At 45.2% G+C, this 20,201-nt stretch overlaps 1 protein-coding gene across 1 annotated transcript; it reads right to left on the reverse strand.

Moving 5' to 3' along the window:
• Window positions 1-6,892: 6,892 nt before the first annotated feature.
• On the reverse strand, window positions 6,893-20,129 carry LOC124022612 (proteoglycan 4-like). Its single transcript, XM_046337415.1, has 7 exons — window positions 19,782-20,129; window positions 13,028-13,235; window positions 12,604-12,661; window positions 12,407-12,485; window positions 11,687-12,246; window positions 8,031-8,168; window positions 6,893-7,935 (listed from the first exon to the last, which is right to left on the reverse strand). The coding sequence occupies exons 2-7, from the start codon at window positions 13,159-13,161 to the stop codon at window positions 7,369-7,371; spliced, it is 1,536 nt and encodes a 511-aa protein (XP_046193371.1). The 5' UTR covers window positions 13,162-13,235; window positions 19,782-20,129; the 3' UTR covers window positions 6,893-7,368.
• Window positions 20,130-20,201: the final 72 nt, after the last annotated feature.

A 20,201-nucleotide genomic window follows, 5' to 3' on the forward strand; every position in this document is an offset into this window, starting at 1 on the left:
AGTATCCTTTCCTCTCTGTGTTGAAGACGAAGGCAGTGACCAACTTGACAGTAACGATTGCCAGAGGTTCCTAGTAGCCAAAGCTATCCTGAATTAAAATGACATTGTGCTCTCGAAGAGAAACAAAGCAACATAACAACTAAACAATCAGTAAAAAAAATATTTTTAAAAATGTTCTTCGGTACCACATGACAGTGCTTGATTTTTGTTTGTGTTTTTTAGCATGCAACATTAAGCAGGCAAAGTGCAGGAAAAGGATTGGCAAGTAAAAACAGTAAAACTGAAGTAAAACACTTAATTTACAGATGGTAGTGGAGACAGTCCATGTGATATGTAACAAATGAAAAGGGAAAAATATCTGGTATTTTTATCTGTGAATATGGTCAAAATTATTATTTTTTCTTTTGGAAGAATGCCAACATTTTTGCAATTTAGTTAATTATTCTCTCATTTGACTCTTTGTCCCTGAGCTTTCAAGTCCTTTGATTAATATTAATGTATTGTATATTATTATTTTAATTCCTTCCTGAATCACACATCGACCAACTTGGGGGAAAGGTCTGCCATAAACAGACTAAGTGCTACATAGAGAGAAAACTGAAAGTTGTGCTCGTTCGTAAACTAGGGCTCCAGGATTGCCAGTACAATAACACTGTTTTAACCATGGAAATGAATTCTGAACTCAGCAAAAAAAGAAACGTCCCTTTTTCAGGACCCTGTCTTTCAAAGATAATTTGTAAAAATCAAAATAACTTCACAGATCTTCATTGTATAGGGTTTAAACACTGTTTCCCATGCTTGTTTAATGAACCATAAACAATTAATGAACATGCACCTGTGGAACAGTCGTTAAGACACTAACACTAGGCAATTAAGGTCACCTTTATGAAAACTTAGGACACTAAAGAGGCCTTTCTACTGACTCTGAAAAACACCAAAAGAAAGAAGCCCAGGGTCCCTGCTCATCTACGTGAGCGTGCCTTAGGCATGCTGCAAGGAGGCATGAGGACTGCAGATGTGGCAAGGGCAACAAATTGCAATGTCCGGACTGTGAGACGTCTAAGACCGCGCTACAGGGAGACAGGATGGACAGCTGATCGTCCTCGCAGTGGCAGACCACGTGTAACAACACCTGCACAGGATCGGTACATCCGAACATCACACCTGCAGGACAGGTACAAGATGGCAACAACAACTGCCCGAGTTACACCAGGAACGCACAATCCCTCCATCAGTGCTCAGACTGTCCGCAATAGGCTGAGAGAGGCTGTCATGTTTGTCATTTATTATCATGTCTTGTCCCTGTGCTCCCCATTCTATTCGTTTCCCTCTGCTGGTCTTATTTGGTTCTTTCCCTCCTTCTATCCCTCTCTCTCCCCCCTCCCTCTCTCACTCTCTCGCTCTCTCTTCTCTCTATCGTTCCGTTCCTGCTCCCAGCTGTTCCTATTCCCCTAATCATCATTTAGTCTTCCCACACCTGTTCCCGATCCTTTCCCCTGATTAGAGTCCCTATTTATTCCTTTGTGTTCCGTTCCTGTCCCGTCGGTTCCTTGTTTAGTATTCACCATGCTGTGATTGCGTTTCGCCCTGTCCTGTCGTGTTTTTGCTGTGATTGTGTATCGCCCTGTCCTGTCGTGTTTTTTGCCTTCATCAGATGCTGCGTGTGAGCAGGTGTCTCTGTCAACTACGGCCTGCGCCTACCCGAAGCGACCTGCAGTCTGTGGCCGCTTCTCCAGTTATTTCCCCCTCTACAGACTAGAGGATTTCTGTTATTCCCTGTTTGGACTTAAATAAACTCTGTTTCTGTTAAGTCGCTTTTGGGTCCTCTTTCACCTTCATGACAGAAGGAACCGACCAAGGAATGGACCCAGCGACTTCAGACGCTCGTTACACTGCCGTCAAGATCCAAGGAGCCATGCTCGGCAGACACGAGCAGGAATTGTCTGCTGCTCGCCATGCCGTGGAGAACCTGGCCGCTCAGGTTTCCGACCTCTCTGGACAGTTCCAGAGTCTACGTCTCGTGCCACCTGTTACTTCCTGGCCTGCCGAGCCTCCAGAACCTAGGGTTAATAACCCACCTTGCTACTCCGGGCAGCCCACTGAGTGCCGCTCCTTTCTCACGCAGTGTGAGATTGTGTTCTCTCTCCAACCCAACACATACTCTAGAGAGAGAGCTCGGGTTGCTTACGTCATTTCACTCCTTACTGGCCGGGCTCGAGAGTGGGGCACAGCTATCTGGGAGGCAAGGGCTGATTGCTCTAACAAGTTCCAGAACTTTAAAGAGGAGATGATTCGGGTTTTTGACCGTTCAGTTTTTGGTAGGGAGGCTTCTAGGGCCCTGGCTTCCTTATGCCAAGGTGAACGGTCCATAACGGATTATTCTATTGAGTTTCGCACTCTTGCTGCCTCTAGTGAGTGGAACGAGCCGGCGCTGCTCGCTCGTTTTCTGGAGGGACTCCACGCAGTGGTTAAGGATGAGATTCTCTCCCGGGAGGTTCCTTCAGATGTGGACTCTTTGATTGCTCTCGCCATCCGCATAGAACGACGGGTAGATCTTCGTCACCGGGCTCGTGGAAGAGAGCTCGCATCAACGGTGTTTCCCTGCTCCGCATCGCAACCATCTCCCTCCTCTGGCTTTGAGACTGAGCCCATGCAGCTGGGAGGGATTCGCATCTCGACTAAGGAGAGGGAACGGAGGATCACCAACCGCCTGTGCCTCTATTGCGGAGTTGCTGGACATTTTGTTAATTCATGTCCAGTAAGAGGCCAGAGCCCATCAGTAAGCGGAGGGCTACTGGTGAGCGCTACTACTCAGGTCTCTTCATCTAGATCTTGTACTACTATGTCGGTCCATCTACGCTGGACCGGTTCGGGTGCTACATGCAGTGCCTTGATTGACTCTGGGGCTGAGGGTTGTTTCATGGACGAAGCATGGGTTCGGAAACATAACATTCCTTTCAGACCGTTAGACAAGCCTACGCCCATGTTTGCCTTAGATGGTAGTCATCTTCCCAGTATCAAATTTGAGACACTACCTTTAACTCTCACAGTATCTGGTAACCACAGTGAGACTATTTCTTTTTGATTTTCCGTTCACCGTTTACACCTGTTGTTTTGGGTCATCCCTGGCTAGTATGTCATAATCCTTCTATTAATTGGTCTAGTAATTCTATCCTATCCTGGAACGTTTCTTGTCATGTGAAGTGTTTAATGTCTGCCATCCCTCCCGTTTCTTCTGTCCCTACTTCTCAGGAGGAACCTGGCGATTTGACAGGAGTGCCGGAGGAATATCATGATCTGCGCACGGTCTTCAGTCGGTCCCGAGCCAACTCCCTTCCTCCTCACCGGTCGTATGATTGTAGTATTGATCTCCTTCCGGGGACCACTCCTCCTCGAGGTAGACTATACTCTCTGTCGGCTCCCGAACGTAAGGCTCTCGAGGATTATTTGTCTGTGTCTCTTGACGCCGGTACCATAGTGCCTTCTTCTTCTCCGGCCGGGGCGGGGTTCTTTTTGTTAAGAAGAAGGACGGTACTCTGCGCCCCTGCGTGGATTATCGAGGGCTGAATGACATAACGGTTAAGAATCGTTATCCGCTTCCCCTTATGTCATCAGCCTTCGAGATTCTGCAGGGAGCCAGGTGCTTTACTAAGTTGGACCTTCGTAACGCTTACCATCTCGTGCGCATCAGAGAGGGGGACGAGTGGAAAACGGCGTTTAACACTCCGTTAGGGCATTTTGAGTACCGGGTTCTGCCGTTCGGTCTCGCCAATGCGCCAGCTGTTTTTCAGGCATTAGTTAATGATGTTCTGAGAGACATGCTGAACATCTTTGTTTTTGTCTATCTTGACGATATCCTGATTTTTTCTCCGTCACTCGAGATTCATGTTCAGCACGTTCGACGTGTTCTACAGCGCCTTTTAGAGAATTGTCTCTACGTAAAGGCTGAGAAGTGCTCTTTTCATGTCTCCTCCGTTACTTTTCTCGGTTCCGTTATTTCCGCTGAAGGCATTCAGATGGATTCCGCTAAGGTCCAAGCTGTCAGTGATTGGCCCGTTCCAAGGTCACGTGTCGAGTTGCAGCGCTTTTTAGGTTTCGCTAATTTCTATCGGCGTTTCATTCGTAATTTCGGTCAAGTTGCTGCTCCTCTCACAGCTCTTACTTCTGTCAAGACGTGTTTTAAGTGGTCCGGTTCCGCCCAGGGAGCTTTTGATCTTCTAAAAGAACGTTTTATGTCCGCTCCTATCCTCGTTACTCCTGACGTCACTAGACAATTCATTGTCGAGGTTGACGCTTCAGAGGTAGGCGTGGGAGCCATTCTATCCCAGCGCTTCCAGTCTGACGATAAGGTTCATCCTTGCGCTTATTTTTCTCATCGCCTGTCGCCATCTGAGCGCAACTATGATGTGGGTAACCGTGAACTGCTCGCCATCCGCTTAGCCCTAGGCGAATGGCGACAGTGGTTGGAGGGGGCGACCGTTCCTTTTGTCGTTTGGACAGACCATAAGAACCTTGAGTACATCCGTTCTGCCAAACGACTTAATGCCCGTCAAGCTCGTTGGGCGTTGTTTTTCGCTCGTTTCGAGTTTGTGATTTCTTACCGTCCGGGTAGCAAGAACACCAAGCCTGATGCCTTATCCCGTCTGTTTAGTTCTTCTGTGGCTTCTACTGATCCCGAGGGGATTCTTCCTTATGGGCGTGTTGTCGGGTTAACAGTCTGGGGAATTGAAAGACAGGTTAAGCAAGCACTCACGCACACTGCGTCGCCGCGCGCTTGTCCTAGTAACCTCCTTTTCGTTCCTGTTTCCACTCGTCTGGCTGTTCTTCAGTGGGCTCACTCTGCCAAGTTAGCTGGTCATCCCGGTGTTCGAGGCACTCTTGCGTCTATTCGCCAGCGCTTTTGGTGGCCGACTCAGGAGCGTGACACGCGCCGTGTCGTGGCTGCTTGTTCGGACTGCGCGCAGACTAAGTCGGGTAACTCTCCTCCTGCCGGTCGTCTCAGACCGCTCCCCATTCCTTCTCGACCATGGTCTCACATCGCCTTAGGCTTCACTACCGGTCTGCCTTTGTCTGCGGGGAAGACTGTGAGAGCCGCCAATAAACGCAGGATTAAGAGTCCAAGGTATTGTTGCGGCCAGAGAGTGTGGCTTTCCACTCGCAACCTTCCTCTTACGACAGCTTCTCGTAAGTTGACTCCGCGGTTCATTGGTCCGTTCCGTGTCTCCCAGGTCGTCAATCCTGTCGCTGTGCGACTGCTTCTTCCGCGACATCTTCGTCGCGTCCATCCTGTCTTCCATGTCTCCTGTGTTAGGCCCTTTCTTCGCACCCCCGTTCGTCTTCCCTCCCCCTCCCGTCCTTGTCGAGAGCGCACCTATTTACAAGGTACATAAGATCATGGACATGCGTTCTCGGGGACGGGGTCACCAATACTTAGTGGATTGGGAGGGTTACGGTCCTGAGGAGAGGAGTTGGGTTCCGTCTCGGGACGTGCTGGACCGTTCACTCATCGATGATTTCCTCCGTTGCCGCCAGGATTCCTCCTCGAGTGCGCCAGGAGGCGCTCGGTGAGTGGGGGGTACTGTCATGTTTGTCATTTATTATCATGTCTTGTCCCTGTGCTCCCCATTCTATTCGTTTCCCTCTGCTGGTCTTATTTGGTTCTTTCCCTCCTTCTATCCCTCTCTCTCCCCCTCCCTCTCTCACTCTCTCGCTCTCTCTTCTCTCTATCGTTCCGTTCCTGCTCCCAGCTGTTCCTATTCCCCTAATCATCATTTAGTCTTCCCACACCTGTTCCCGATCCTTTCCCCTGATTAGAGTCCCTATTTATTCCTTTGTGTTCCGTTCCTGTCCCGTCGGTTCCTTGTTTAGTATTCACCATGCTGTGATTGCGTTTCGCCCTGTCCTGTCGTGTTTTTGCTGTGATTGTGTATCGCCCTGTCCTGTCGTGTTTTTTGCCTTCATCAGATGCTGCGTGTGAGCAGGTGTCTCTGTCAACTACGGCCTGCGCCTACCCGAAGCGACCTGCAGTCTGTGGCCGCTTCTCCAGTTATTTCCCCTCTACAGACTAGAGGATTTCTGTTATTCCCTGTTTGGACTTAAATAAACTCTGTTTCTGTTAAGTCGCTTTTGGGTCCTCTTTCACCTTCATGACAGAGGCTGGACTGAGGGCTTGTAGGCCTGTTGTAAAAGGCAGGTCTTCACCAGACATCACCGGCAACAATGTCACCTATGGGCACACCATCGCTGGACCAGACAGGACTGGCAAAAGGTGCTCTTCACTGACGAGTCGCGGTTTTGTTTCACCAGGGGTGATGGTTGGATTCGCGTTTATCGTCGAAGGAATGAGCGTTACACCGAGGCCTGTACTCTGGAGCAGGATCGATTTGGAGGTGGAGGGTCCGTCATGGTCTGGGGCGGTGTGTCACAGCATCATCAGACTGAGATTGATGTCATTGCAGGCAATCTCAACGCTGTGCGTTGCAGGGAGGACATCCTCCTCCCTCATGTGGTACCCTTCCTGCAGGCTAATCCTGATCGTTCTGTGAATGATTTCCTGCAAGACAGGAATGTCAGTGTTTTGCCATGGCCAGTGAAGAGCCCGGATCTCAATCCCATTGAGCACATCTGGGACCTGTTGGATCGGAGGGTGAGGGCTAGGGCCATTCCCCCCAGAAATGTCCGGGAACGTGCAGGTGCCTTGGTGGAAGAGTGGGGTAACATCTCACTGCAACAACTGGAAAATCTGATGCAGTCCATGAGGAGGAGATGCACTGCAATACTTAATGCAGCTGGTGGCCACACCAGATACTGACTGTTACACCAGATACAGACCCCCCCCCCCATGCTCAGGGACACATTATTCAATTTATGTTAGTCACATGTCTGTGGAACTTGTTCAGTTTATGTCTCAGTTGTTGAATCTTGTTATGTTCATACAAGTATTTACACATGTTAAGTTGGCAGAAAATAAACGCAGTTGACAGTGATGTCTTTTCTTTTTTTGCTGAGTTTATTTCTATGATTTTACCCACTAAAATTGGGGAAGAATTTAAGCAATTTTCCCTCTAATTGTGCTGTGCACAATGTTAAAATAGTGCTACCATCCTACAGATTTCTCTGTAATAGTTTTGTGCTCATTTCTCATCAATACCTTTGGATTCAAGATAGGGGTTTGACCCAGCAAAGGACATTCTCTTCAGCCCGTTAACCACTGACCAACCCTTTTGCCCTAGGCTCTGAAAGGCAGGAATTTATGACTGTAATGTAGACAGTATGTGTGAGTGAGCATGAGAGGGGCTCAACCAGCTCTTCCCAACCGTGGTCTTCTTTTTGCTGGGAAGGAGGTAAGAGGTCAGATAGGTCACAGCCTTAGAGCCCAGTGACATACATCTCCATGCCGTCGTTGAAGGTGAAGATGGTAGTGGTGCTGGAGTTGGCAGTTCCGCCCTGCTTCAGTTCCCCAATGCTCTCGTACAGGTTCTCCCCGGGCAGCAGCAGGGCTTTGGCTGGAAGGTGCTGTAACTTGGGGGTCTGCTGTGTGGGCGGCGGCGGGGGAGGCTGCTGCTGCTGCAAGGGCTGATGGGATTTCTTCCTCCTGGGCCTGAGTGTGGCGCAGGTGTTTGGAGGCCGTTCGGTTCCTCCAACTCGCTTCCAACCACCACCACCTTCCATAGGCTCATAAGTGGGGTCGCACTCCTCCCCCGTCTCGATGGACTCATAACAGTGGTCTTCCAGAGTGGCAGAGGCTCCTCCGACGGGTTTCCCCTCTTGCGGGGCCCAGGTCTGTGGCTTGACCACCACACTGAATCCCCCATCTCGCTCCCGGTCCCGGTCACCACGCCCCAAGGTCCGGAAGCCAATGTTTGCTGGAGGAGACCCAGGAACAGTTCTCTTCTTCTTGCCTGGTTTGCATACCTTGGAGTACATCTCTGCAACCTGTAAACCACACAGCACAGGACAACCGTCAGTACAAATCAAACTGATAAACACCATACACACATACAGTACTTTGTAATGACATACATACTCACCATAGCAGTGGAAGGCTGTATGTTCTCTCCACTGTGAGGACTCAGAGGGCCTAATGGTTTGTTTTGGAGCATGGTGATGTCATCGTCCTCTGGAGGCTTCCATATGTACTGCTCGCCATTACCCATGAACACTGCCTCCTGCCAGCCAATCAGAGAACAGGATGAATGGGTTGTCAACTTCATATATGATTAAAAGGAAACACAAAAATAAAACAATGCTTTTGTATAATACTTGGTGGACTGTAATGAAAAGTAATGTTTCAGGCTTACTGTTCAAAATCCCTTTTTGCTCCCCCAGGAGTATACAAGTCAGTCCATTAAACCTCTACGGGATTGGTGTCCCTAAACCGGGACGGTTGTTGCTAACGTGCGCTAATGTGACTAGAATGATGTTGTAAGTAAAAGCCAACTTTCCAGGACATAGACATGTCTTATATGGGCAGAAAGCTTAAATTCTTGTTAGTCGAACTGCAGTGTCCAATTTACCAGTGGTGGGAAAAGTACCTAATTATCATACTTGAGTAAAAGTAAAGATACCTCAATAGAAAATGACTCAAGTAAGAGTATAAGTCACCCAGTAAAATTATATTTGAGTAAAAGTCTAAAAGTATTTGGTTTAAAATATACTTAAGTATAAAAAGTCAATGTAACTGCTAAAATATACTTAAGTATCAAGAGTAAAATTATAAATCATTTTAAATTCATTATATCAAGCAAAGTAGACGGCACCATTTAGGACAGCCATGGGCACACTCCAACATTCAGACATAATTTACAAACGAAGCATGTGCGTTTACTGAGTCTGCCAGATCAGAGACAGTAGGGATGACCAGGGATCTTCTGTTGATAAGTGCGTGATTTTGACAATTTTTCTGTCCTTCTAAGATTTCAAAATGTAACGAGTACTTTTGGGTGTCACGGAAAATGTATGGAGTAAAATGTACAATATTTTCTTAAGGAATGTCGTAAAGTAAAAGTAAAAGTTGTCAAAAATATAAATAGTGAAGTAAAGTACAGATACCCCCCAAAAATACTTAAGTAGTACTTTAAATTATTTTTTACTAAAGTACTTTACACCAGTGCAATTTACAACAGCTATTACAGTGAAAAAATATAATGCTATTGTTTGAGGGGAGTGCACAACAACAAAACACTTTTATCACAGCTGGTTTGATACATTCACCTCTGAAGGTAAATAATGTACTTACATTCAGTAATCTTGCTCGGATTTGTCATCCTGAGAGTCCCAGAGATATGAATGTACCATAGTTTAGTTTGATAAAATCTATTTTTATATTCAAATGGTGTCTCTTCAGCTTTCATTTCTTTCATCACATTCCCAGTGGGTCAGAAGTTTACATACACTCAGTTAGTATTTGGTAGCATTGCCTTTAAAATTGTTGAACTTCGGTCACGTTTCAGGTACACTTCCACAAGCTTCCCACAATAAGTTGGGTGAATTTTGGCGCATTCCTCCTGACAGAGCTGGTGTAACTGAGTCAGGTTTGTAGGCCTCCTTGCTCGCACACAATTTTTCAGTTCTGCCCACAAATTTTGTATAGGATTGAGGTCCCGGCTTTGTGATGGCCACTCAAATACTTTGATGTTTTTGTCCTTAACTTTGGAAGTATGCTTGGGGTCATTGTCCATTTGGAAGACCCATTGGCGACCAACTTCCTGACTGATGTCTTGAGATGTCGCTTCAATATATCCACAAAATGTTCCTTCCTCATTATGCCATTTTGTGAAGTGCACCAGTCCCTCCAGCAGCAAAGCACCCCCACAACATGATGCTGCCACCCCCGTACTTCACAGTTGGGATGGTGTTCTTCGGCTTGCAAGAATCCCCTTTTTTCCTCCAAACATAACGATGGTCATTATGGCCAAAAAGTTATATTTTTGTTTCATCAGACAAGAGGACATTTCTCCAAAAAGTACAATCTTTGTCCCCATGTGCAGTTGTAAACCGTAGTCTGGCTTTTTTTATGGCGGTTTTGGAGCAGTGGCTTCTTCCTTGCTGAGCGGCCTTTCAGGTTATGTCTATATAGGACTCGTTTTACTGTGGATATAGATACATTTGTACCCGTTTCCTCCAGCATCTTCACAAGATCCTTTGATGTTGTTCTGGGATTCATTTGCACTGTTCGCACCAAAGTACGTTCATATCTAGGAGACAGAATGTATCTCTTTCCTGAGCACTATGACGGCTGCATGGTCCCATGGTGTTTATACTTGCGTACTATTGTTTGTACAGATGAATGTGGTACCTTCAGACGTTTGGAAATTGCTCACAATGATGAACCAGACTTGTGGAGGTATACATTTTTTTCTGAGGTCTTGGCTGATTTCTTTTGATTTTCCCATGATGTCAAGCACAGAGGCACTGAGTTTGAAGGTAGGCCTTGAAATACATCCACAGGTAGACCTCCAATTGACTCAAATGATGTCAATTATCCTATCAGAAGCTTCTAAAGCCATGACATAATTTCCTGTAATTTTCCAAGCTGTCTAAAGGCACAGTCAATTTAGTGTTTGTAAACTTCTGACCCACTGGAATTGTGACACAGTGAAATAATCTGTCTGTAAACAATTATTGGAAAAAGGACTTGTGTCATGCACAAAGTAGATGTTCTAACTGACTTTCCCAGAACTGTAGTTTGTTAACAAGAAATTTGTGGAGTGGTTGAAACACTTAGGTTGGAGTCATTAAAACTAGTTTATGTAAACTTCAACTGTAGATGTGTGAAGGTTAGTGTTTTTTCTGTAGGGAAGGTAATTATCCATCATGTTTGACATTCCTGGATGTGTGTCAACTTAACATTTTTATTATCATAGCATTGTTGTATGTTCTCTGTAGTTATGTACTTGAAAATGTATCAATTGACCAATTCGGGCACATTTGGGCAAACTTGATAAAATATATAGTGTAGTAATGTAATGCTTCACTGGATCAGTCTGAAACTTTGCACACACACTGCTGTCATCTGGTGGCCAATATCTAAATTACACAAACTCCTATCTGGATATATAGCCTTTCTCTTGAATTTCAAAGATAATGAAGATTTCTTTTAAATAGAAAACACATATTTTTGTGTTCGTATTATCTTTTCCCAAATCTAATGTGTTATATTATCCTACATTCATTTCACATTTCCACAAACTTCAAAGTGTTTCCTTTCAAATGGTATCAAGAATATCATATCCTTGCTTCAGGTCTATAACTACAGGCAGTTATATTTGGGTATGTCATTTTAGGCGGAAATTTTAAAAAAGCGTCCGATTCTTAAGAGGTTTTAAAATGGGCCTTGAGAGAGGAAATGTGTGCAAACAGACATATAAATCCATTTCATTTGGCTCTAAACATTACAATTAAATGTGTAGCTCTTAACATAATTGCTTGAGCTACAAAGAGGCATCAGGAGAAATCGACTTTCAATGCTCTATATACAAAACACATAAACACACACAAATACAGCCTTTAGTAATACATGTAGGGAACTGCAAAGACACGTACAAATAGGCAGAAAAATGCAATGAAATGAATCAACATTTCTGAACACATTTCCTTCGTCACAAGGTCTGACTTTGGCAAGGACTTCCTACATGAACAAACTTTATCTTTATCATTCTGTACCATCAGCCATTTCTCTACCAACCTTGGGGAAGGTGGGCAGCTTGAAAGCATCCACGTTTTTCCGGGGCATCTTCATGCTGTGAGGGTGTGGCGGAGGCGGGGCAGGGTGTGATGGTGGGGCGTGGCGGGGAGGCGGCAGCGGCGCCTCCCCCATATCGGTCCCGCTGTCTCTCTTCTGGGGGACAGCCTTGTCCACCTTCCGGAGCTTCCGGACGCAGGCGTACTCTGCAGTCGTCTCCGGGGGTTGTGGATGAGCCATAGCCTGGGGCATGGGCTCTGGCTCGGGGAGCGGTTCATTCAACCCATCCCCGTCTAGATCAGGGGGGGCAGGGGTGTTGGCTGGGACGGCCGGAGGGGCTGGGGTGTCGGTCTCTCCGGCCCTGCCCACTATGGCGTAGAGGTTGTTATCAGGGCCACGCTTCGGGGAGGAGCGTTGACCTACCTCAGAGTAGGTGTGCTCCCCGTCCTCTCCGGTGCCAGAGGGGATCTGGGGTAGCGTCCTTCCCCCTGACCGGAGATCGGAGTTGGACCGGCGGCTGGGAAGGAGGTCCTTGCTAGACGGACGGTTCTTTTTAGATGACTCTGCAGGACACATGGAAACCAGAAAGGTTGGCATTCTTTCACCCCCAGTATATGAAAAAAAGCCTTGTAAAAGTGGTAAGGATCAGTGTTTGTTATGTGGTGAATATTTCTACAAACTAAGCTGAACAGTGACACTCTTATGCCTAAGAGTTCTACTCACTTTTGCCATTGCAGTTTAGCTTGTTCATCTCACCGTCCGACTTGCTGATGGAACGCAGCTTTGACTGCCTGAGTATACTCTAACAACACAAAAACAGACAAAAAAAATTATCAATTGCTTGTGAATGCTAAATGTATCCATGTTTTACCTAAAGTAAAATGTTAAATGTGGTTTTTGGAGTGATCTCTATGACTCACCATGTCCATCAACCTGTGTTTCCCACTTTCACTGGAGACATTATGCGTCTTTCCCTTCCTATATTACACACACAACAGTTAATGTATTATAAACATGCAAACAGCTGTGTCCGTGCGTGTGTACGTGCATTCGTACAGGTGTTACGGACGTCACGCTGCTTGCTAAGCGAGTACCACTTCCTCCTGATTTAGCTCACAACGAGAGGCTCAAACCCAGGACCTCTGCCTTGCTAGCACACGTATCCACCCTCCTTGACAACGTACCGACTGTTTAAACTATCAAAAGATATCTAATTCGATAGCTCCATCGGCAAAATTACAAACTAGCTGTGGAGTGAGTTTACAGTATGTTCTTTAACTCTGTTACTTATAAATGTGTGTATATCCATGTGTGCACATGGTCATGCACATTAACTCATCTCACCTCTGGCAGCCCACACAGAGCACCACGATGAGGATGGTGACGATGAAGGCTGAGGCAGCAGCGATGGCACCCAGCAGCAGGACCTTGCCGTAGGTAGGAGACGTGAAGTTCAGCCCGTCCTGCATGGAGGCCATGTGGGAGCGCTGGCGCTCTCTCTCTCACAACCACACACTCACCACACACATGCAGACCACAACCTCCCTGGGATCTGCCGAGATGGAGAAGGAGAGGAAAGAGATGGGTTGTTTGTCATACAGATCAGCTGGTCTTATTTAAGAACACAGAATTAAAATGGGGATTGGGGCAAACATATAATTCAAATAAATGGAGAACATGTTATGACACCCAACAGTTGCTTCTATTGCTATAGTTGCACCAAAAACAAACAAAAGGAAGACAGGAATATACAAAAAGGTCAACCATAGCATTTCTGCCACTCATTTTCTTTGTCCTTCTCTTTTCTGTCTCTCTTCCCCTCCATTGACTGTCATTTACCCTCTGGCCTCTTTATCTTCATTTGGGCTTGTTAAGGATTTGTGACATTTATTTCTCTTTTCTTTCTGTCAGATCTAAAAACATCAGGTCGCTAACCTGTAGTGTCCAAAGAGCCCATAGTTTTAGATGAATATCAGTCCCAGCAATGGAGTTCATATCCAGATTCAAATTTGTGCTGGACTTATGTCCTTGAAACGAACACAGTGTAGTCTAAACCATACACTTAGTCTTCAGTCTACACAGGGACCATCCTTACCAGGAACTTTCCTCCACACACAGATATCAATCATCCCTGAGACACCAGTTGAAGATATTCTGATATATTTGTTTGTTCAAGTGTAATATAATTCTTCACCTCTGTAATTATCATAGTTTTCCAAAGTGTTTAATCATTTGTTCAAAACACTGTAAATATTGCAGAGTCAATGAGTCACAGCGAAGATACAATTACTGCAATACAGACAGACACAGGAACAGAGAGAGGAGGCCCACATTGTTATCTTATTCCAAAACCAAAGAGAAGACAGAGAACAGAGGAAACAATATTTTCTTAGATTTTTTTTTTGGTCCTCCAAGCTTTTTCCTCTCTCAGTGAAAGAGATGTTTTAGGTAGGCAGTTTGGTTCAAACAATGAGGACAAGTTCTTATCAGGATTGTTTAATGATGCCCTCCAAATCTCCAAGGGACATCAGATATGCAGATGTGTTTCTGATATAACTGTCCTGGGACACTCGTCAAGGTTTACTAATGATTTACTTATTGAACTACACATTTACAGAAGCAAAAATATTCACCACCAATTTTTTTTTAAACCTTTATTTAACCAGTCAAGTCAGTTAAGAACACATTCTTATTTTCAATGGCGGCCTGGTCAGGGGCAGAACGACAGATTTGTACCTTGTCAGCCAACGCTCTAACCACTAGGCTACGCTGCCGCCCCAATGGTTTGAACCAGCAACCATCAAGGTACTAGCCTATTTTGAAACAGGTTCCCAAACCTCTTCTTGCATATATATTCATTGGAGAATATACTGTAACGCTCTTCAAACGATGGGATTCATATGACTCATCCCACTCTGGTCTACAGTAGAGTCCAAAGTCTCTATACCCTCAACTTCCATGACTTCCCCAGAGCATATAATAGCCTCTTGTTGACCAACAGTTGAGGCTGAGTAGGTACGGTCTCAATTAGTACATGGAAGGAAAGAGGAGAGGATCAACTTTGCCTCTGCATGTGGCTATTGGGACATCTGTGCTTCTGAATATATTAATGCTAACTATGGAGTGCCATAACATGGCATGAAAAACATTTGACATTTAAATCCTCAGGACACACAGCATGCTGAGGTACAGTATATTATGCCTTGCTGTCCTTGTTAACAGTACAACATTGTTTTAGGCCCCACTACCCCCATCTCCTCTCGAACACTGGTTCAGACCTGCTTCTAGATCATTAGTAGGAACAGTATGTCCAGTTTCACAGGTGCTTTTCCCCTCTTCAATTAACTCCTACTAGGTTACTCCTATTTCCTTCTCTCTCTCTCCCTCACACACAAACACACCATTTTCTCCCCTCTCTGTCTGGCATCCCTATCTCTCAACCATCTCTTCAATTTGACATAATAGTAAATTGTCTCCTACAAACAGAGAGCTCTGCACTGAATCTTGTTCCAGTATAGAGGAAACAGGTGGGGAGGTGTGTGGGGGGTTCCCAACATGTGGAAATTCCCAACATATGGACATTTCTGACAGGGAATATCACCACCAACAGACACTGTATGCATTATTCTGCCAAGTGTTGATACTGTATCTTTGAAGCATTTATCTTATATCCTCTTTGGGATTGGGAGTAGATAATCAGTGGAATGCACGTACTTTGTTTTCATGTTATCCAGAAGAGTGTCAATGGTGGTCAGATCAATTCAGTGGCTATGGGACCAATGAGCCAATTTGGTATGCACTAACATGGTTAGTATTGTAGCTCATTAGCATACTAGTGTGGTGATCCAAAATGGATGAAACAGCTCAGTTAAATTAGCTTTAGCCTTAGCATTGCAGTGTGGTGTGATGGTGGTCTGTACAGTGCTATTAGGGCACATGTCAACATTGCAAATGATATGGGAGACAATGTTCTGATTCCTCCAAAAATATGGTTTCATCCAAACCGTCTTCTGCTTTCTCACAAGAACGACACACAGTGCTTTCAACAGAGCCCAAACGCTGGCAAATTAAATCCCTGGTTGATATATGTTAATATAATTTATTAATCAAATATATTTTGCTACACTAGAGCAACTGTCAACCCCTACATACAGCTCTTTTGGCAATGACTGTACAATACATTGAGGCAGGAAACATGCTTTATCACACTTCTGCGTTACCTTACTACTTAATGGACGTACTTATATATCGTATACTGTGTGTAAAACGTGTCCTAAACATTTTAAAGGCAGGAGGTGAAAAGACCTGTAACATTATAAAATGTCAAACATTTCTCACCAGAATTCAACTGTCAACACTCTCCCCAGAGTTCACCCAGAATATGTATTTTGTAACACTCTCACCAGAATATCCTGAAACACCCAAATGGATCCACAATGACATTCTATTCATTCACAATTCTGACAGATTCCAGTGTAACTACAACTAAATCACATTGAGAACAGACCACAGATGTAGAGAGCAAGAGCAAGGCAAGAGGAAGAGAGGAAGCAGAGTAGGGCTGGAAGGAAGGTGAGGAAGAAAAAGAGAGGCCCTCAGCATGTGAGTAGGAGTTTTGTGGCAGGTGCTTGAAGGAGCTGAAAAGCTGATGATGAGAAGAGGCTGTCATTTCCAGTCTCTCTCTCTTTCTCTCTCTCTTTGCGTTTCCCCTAGGTTCTTAGGCAGAATGACGCCTCAGCACTGCAGTGTAATCTCTGGCCCTAGAGCTCTTTCTCTAAACGAACCAATTGGACGTTGCGCTCCGAGCAAAGCAGTCAAATGGCCCTCAACCAGAGGCTCCTCTGCTAAACAAAGACCCTCTCCCCAGCCAGATAAAATCCCCTCATCCTATGGCACTCTACTACGCATTTAAACCGCTAACTGCAAATGCTCAATCTTCTTCTAATCTGGTCCTTCCCCATAACCCTCACTCTAGACATCCCCTTGTGCTGCCCTACCTGCCTGGGTGTAAGTGTAGTGACTGGCCATGATGTTGGGGTATCAGTGAGCTAAGGTGAAGACATATGTTGTGGGTCCTTGAGAGGCAAGTTTTAGAGTATTTTGACACACCTCTTTATGCCTACATTATGTATTTATGCCTGTATCTCCATGCTCATCTGTTTTGTGAAGACGGGATCTGGGGGGTTTAAGATACTGGGATTGAAATCTTAAAAAATGTGGCTGTGCTTGTTAACCTACCATCAGCCCTTAAGCATCATATGGACTAAAGATTACCCCCTCATGGCCGATTGCAAAGGGCCCACTCTACAAAACAAAACCAAAGTCACTCATAAATATTTTTCTAACAATACAATACAACAACTGAATAATTTTCTAATTATTTGGCATAGAAACACTCATGTATTCACCAGATAATTTTTATCCTAGTGATTTGCTTGTTATAGGGGAAGGAAACCAGACAGACAGAGGGACAGACAGACAGGAGGGACAGGGACAGAGGGAGACAGACAGACAGACAGGACAGACAGACAGAGGGAGGACAGACAGACAGACAGAGGGACAGGAGGGAGGGAGGGAGGGAGGGAGGGAGGGAGGGAGGGAGGGAGGGAGGGTTGGGAGAAGCACGTAACTGGAACATCCTTCATAAACCCCAGGCCCATACAAACAGATCTTCCTCTGCCTCAAATCTAGGGCTCCAGTAATTAAAATATGTCAGCACTCCCTCTCTCCACCTCTCTCTGGGTGATTTCTATGCTATCAGTTGAGCACAGGGAAATAAATTATTACAGGATGTTCCTTTAGTTTAAAACGAATATGAAAGACCAACCGAAGCATGCAATGCTCCAGTAATATAATCCATAGACAAATAGAGGAGTAACAGCAACACCTTAGAGTTGGTAGGCTAGGGTTACCCTAAGGAGTATACACACAAAGAGAATACATGTATCAAAAAAGAGACCTTTGTAAAAATCATTCTGGGGGTTCCAAGTCAATTGTGTGGTCTCCAAAATACTGCTAATTGCAGTTCTGACACTTCTTTCAGGTGTCAAGAACAGTGAGTGGACAGAGGTAATTGTGTTAAGTGGCTAAACCTCTGTGCATCCAACTGGGAATGTTTCTGGAAACTTTAGGTAGCCTAAAGTCCCAGTAGAATTCCCATTGATCAGCCTTATTGTTTACCAATACAGTCAATCAATACACCAAAACATGATCACATGATGAATGTCCCCTAGAGACATAGTATGATGCCAAATTAAGGCATTTTACTGGTGGTCAGTAATCTGCTTATCCATCACATCATCAAAACCTTTCACACACACACACACACGCACACACACGCACACACACACACACACACACACACACACACACACACACACACACACACACACACACACACACACACACACACACACACACACACACACACACACACACACACACACACACACACACACACACACACACACACACACTCATATGCCAACAGATTTCATTTCATTGTCTCTATTCTCTATGTCCTGAACTGTCCCTGGCCACAGCAAGCAAAGCAGCTCATCTGCTTCAATGCTGATAATAATCAATCAATTGGGAGAGAGCAGACCCACCTTATATCTGAGTCATTCCAGTCACACACACACACCACAGAGCACAATTACCCACAATTCAAAACCCATGGGTCTGTGTGTGTGTGCATGTGTGAGAGAAAGAGATGTATATCCTGTGATGATGTGAAAGAGGTCAAATACTTGCTTGCAATAATGATGAACCATTTTAGCCCTGAGTGAGGGAGAATATTGTCACTGAGATATTGTCTCAGTTGCATGTTTTCACCCATGCATATGTGTGAGTATTGGGTGCCATAAAAACTTCATAGGCTGCAGGAAGCTGCTCATATACTGGCCCTGTGGTTCTTCTCCCCCTCCATGGTTCTGAACTCCAACTGAGATGAATTTGTCTACACCTTATACAGCTGACAAAAGCTAATCCCAAACCACATTTCTCCTTTGATACATTTGATCCTGTAGCAGGCTCAGACATATGTATTCTCCACAAGTAAGCAACACACGTAGGCTACACGCGCGTGCGTAGAGAGAAGGGTGTTAAACGCTTCCTAACCATCAGTCCAGAAGTCTGCTATGTGCCCGTATAATGATTCGCGCCCTTGCCTGCACCAACCACAACACTCTCATAGGCTGGGTTTTAACATCGAGAACCCCGACAGCTCAAACTGCGGTGGTTCCGGAGACAACAGGTTAGAGCCCAAACACCGAGCAGGCATGGCACACCATGACACTGGCCATGACAGAGAAGACGGTGTGAACAGATAGATCACGCAAGGCGAATATAGCAGTGCCAAGGAATTTGTCAAAGAATGGCACCCCCAAAAAGGTTCAAATCGATGCAGTGGTGTGTGTGTGGTTTCATTCACTGTCTGACTAGACTTGGGGATCTCTATTCGTTTACCCCTTAGTCTATGGTTCCCTCCATAATTAAAGCATTTTTTAAAACATGTCAAGATCAAAGTGAAAATGAACGCACAACGCCGGTGTTGCTTGGTCCCTAAGGTCAGCAGCTAGCAGCTTGCAACTCACACCACAAAGACATACCCCCATTACCCCTTTTTGAAGGGGGGAGGCAGAAAACAGTCATTGTATCAGTCTAATGTTAATTATCTTTCATGGTTCACAGAGGCCTCTTGAATGCTAAGCATACGACATCGACGTAGGCTACACATAAACGTTTACATATTGCTCGCATCCAGGTTATCTGATAAATCGGTTGATTAGACATCGAATCACAAAAGCCAAGCAGTGCAGTGACATTGTGGCTGTTGCACACGTGTCTGCTGTACTGTATGTAGGACCACTAGAAATTATGGTAACGGAGCCTGTGAACAACACAAAGGAAAAAATCGCACAATGCTATGTATAAAGCTGACCAATCAATGATCAAAGGGCAAAATGTGAAAAGGCTAATCAAATGTATGTCAGCAAAAACATCTAGAATCTAATGATGTATATATATGAGAATTTCTCACATGCTGACAGACATGCTTAAGGCAGAGCATTGTGCCAGGAGCTAATCTCATACTCACTCAACTCAGCAATTCGGGATGCGCGACGGCGCGCAGCATCCACCTCGGTCGGTTCCTTCAAATTCTGCTTCCACTCGGACCATCCACTCCCCACTAGCATAATCAATTAAAGGCGATAACCGGAGCTTCTTGTGTGTGAGAAAACATGAGCATAATGCATCATTGCGTTTGGCATTTTTTGACACCTCCGTCCACCCCCTGTGAATGCGAACCGTTTCCAAAGGGAAAAGCAAAGCAAGCAGACAGATTAACTATTTTCCACTGTATCACCTGTGTTGTATCGAACTGTCAGATTTTCCTCCACAGTTTCTCAAACCCCCTCCATCTATCTCTCTACACTATTCCTCGCTCAGCTCAATGGTAGAACTATGTGACGGAGAGAATTTGAGAACCCCAATTATTAGTATTTTGTTTCTATCT

The sequence above is a fragment of the Oncorhynchus gorbuscha genome, linkage group LG03 (genome assembly GCF_021184085.1).
Source record: "Oncorhynchus gorbuscha isolate QuinsamMale2020 ecotype Even-year linkage group LG03, OgorEven_v1.0, whole genome shotgun sequence".
NCBI lineage: Eukaryota > Metazoa > Chordata > Actinopteri > Salmoniformes > Salmonidae > Oncorhynchus > Oncorhynchus gorbuscha.